At 39.0% G+C, this 1,964-nt stretch overlaps 1 protein-coding gene across 2 annotated transcripts in view; it reads right to left on the minus strand.

The window, feature by feature from the left end:
- LOC108573371 (midnolin-A-like) overlaps window positions 1–1,964 on the minus strand; it is a 12,556-nt gene that overhangs the window by 6,086 nt on the left and 4,506 nt on the right. For both annotated transcript variants that reach the window (XM_017935805.1, XM_017935807.1), the window contains exon 2: window positions 1,867–1,954. In XM_017935805.1, the coding sequence (XP_017791294.1) occupies window positions 1,867–1,954 (88 nt within the window). The remainder of the gene's footprint in view (window positions 1–1,866; window positions 1,955–1,964) is intronic.

A 1,964-nucleotide genomic window follows, 5' to 3' on the forward strand; every position in this document is an offset into this window, starting at 1 on the left:
ACTGTGTCGCGCGAAACCGACATAGTTCTCGCCCCGTTTCTTCGTAACCACCCACAAAAGACGTACTACGCGCGTGTGTGTGTAAGTCACTGTACATGGTTGTGCGTGAACCTCGTTGCAAAATGTACTACTGACAGAAAGTTTGGAAACAATATATGCTTCTTAAAGGACAGGCCGGCAGAAAAATAAACAAAGTTATCATTTACGGTTCGTTTTTCAGGGTACATATACTGTTGAACCAACGAAGTACAATGCAGTGAATTCAATTTTAGTATATCATGTACTGTTAGCCTGTTAACTGGGGAAGCCGAGTTAACTTGACACTTGTTCGCCAATACTTAGAACACAATAATTTATTTATTGAGTGATTGTTCATTTTTAATTATACTATTATGTCTGTATTATACATAAAATACATCATATTCACATTTGCAAGAACCAAAATGTAGTAATTGGTTACAATTTTTACTTATTTTTAATTCTAAGCTAGAGAGATTTAATTTCGGTTTGAGAAATGAACCCACTTAACAAGTTAGTAATATACTTGTAAAAAGCAATAGATACATGTGATTATCGTGTAATCCTGGTGAAACTGGATGAAAGATTATGGAACCATTTACAAAAAGCTTCAATCAGTGATTTTCATAAATGAAAACCTGACACAATTTTTATTATAAAATAATCGAATAAATAGATCACTTGCAAAACAGGATTTATTTAATAGTGTAGTATTTCTCACCATTTGGTGCACATAGTGACAAAGAGAAATTTTGGGAAATGCTATTGCTTTCAAAACTTTTTGTCCGTAGTCTACATATCTCTATACACACATACCCGTACATATATCCATGCACACAGGCATACTTTTAAATTGACTGCGGGTGACCGAGACTCGAGCGGGCGGTCCCCTTGACAGCCATGCGAACGAGTCTCGGTCGCGATAAGGACCCGTGGCTGCGCTGTTGCCAGCGCCTCGAGAGCACGGGCTAGACTATATTTCAATGAGAGAGAGGACCGTCCGTATCCTTTGTATGCGCGTGCACCCGGTGCACGGGGCCAGCTTCGCTTTTATCGATTCAAATCGAATAACCACACACGGGGATGTATGCCTCGATTCTTCTGGCTTCGTTCTCATAGAAAATGCCGGCTAAGAACCCCTCTAAGGAACACTTCTTTTTCCACAGTGGATAGGTAGGAACTTGGAAACGGAAGGGGTGGAGGAACTGCAAGACAGATGAAAAATTATTAACTTTTCAAATACTATTGAATCAAGTGAAAACAATTTACCATGATTAACAGGGTTACCAACAGATTATTCGTGAACTGTATGTAACTGTACATTGGACATTAAAATACGAGGAAACGAAACTACAACAAAATGAGACAAAGTTAATAGTTTGAGAGAAAAATCGGTAGAATACTTGTTCGATTGATCGACAAAGAACATTGTGACGCAATAGTGCCGGAAAATAAAGTATCGACGATGCGGTGACCGAGAAACCAAGTGACCCGATGATACACGAACTGCGAGTTAACGGCGTTTGTCCGAATCGTAACTCTGCACCTTTTTCTGCCTCTAATAAGCTCTTTTTTTGGTGGATCCAGCGTAATGAACAGTTTTCAAGATGAATCACGTGAAATCCAGCTTTTAATCACAAATATGACGTTGTAAACACAACTTACATGTGCACACGCGTCATCACCGATTATTGTCATTCTTATCGATCATAATCTATTCCATGGAAGCCACGCTTTAAGAGACTTTTTTCTCTTACATTTAAAAGCAGAAACATCCGTAAGTCATTGTATTGCGCATTATGTGTTTGTAATAAGGTTTTCACTAGAAAATGTATAGAAATGACTCACCAATAAGCCAGTTTCCACGCTGGGCAGTAACGTGAGCTGACTGCCATCTTGTAAACGATTTTCCTCGAGCGTTCCCTCACGCAATAACCTGAAACAGA

This window comes from Habropoda laboriosa, unplaced genomic scaffold (assembly GCF_001263275.1).
Source record: "Habropoda laboriosa isolate 0110345459 unplaced genomic scaffold, ASM126327v1 scaffold134, whole genome shotgun sequence".
Classification (NCBI taxonomy): domain Eukaryota; kingdom Metazoa; phylum Arthropoda; class Insecta; order Hymenoptera; family Apidae; genus Habropoda; species Habropoda laboriosa.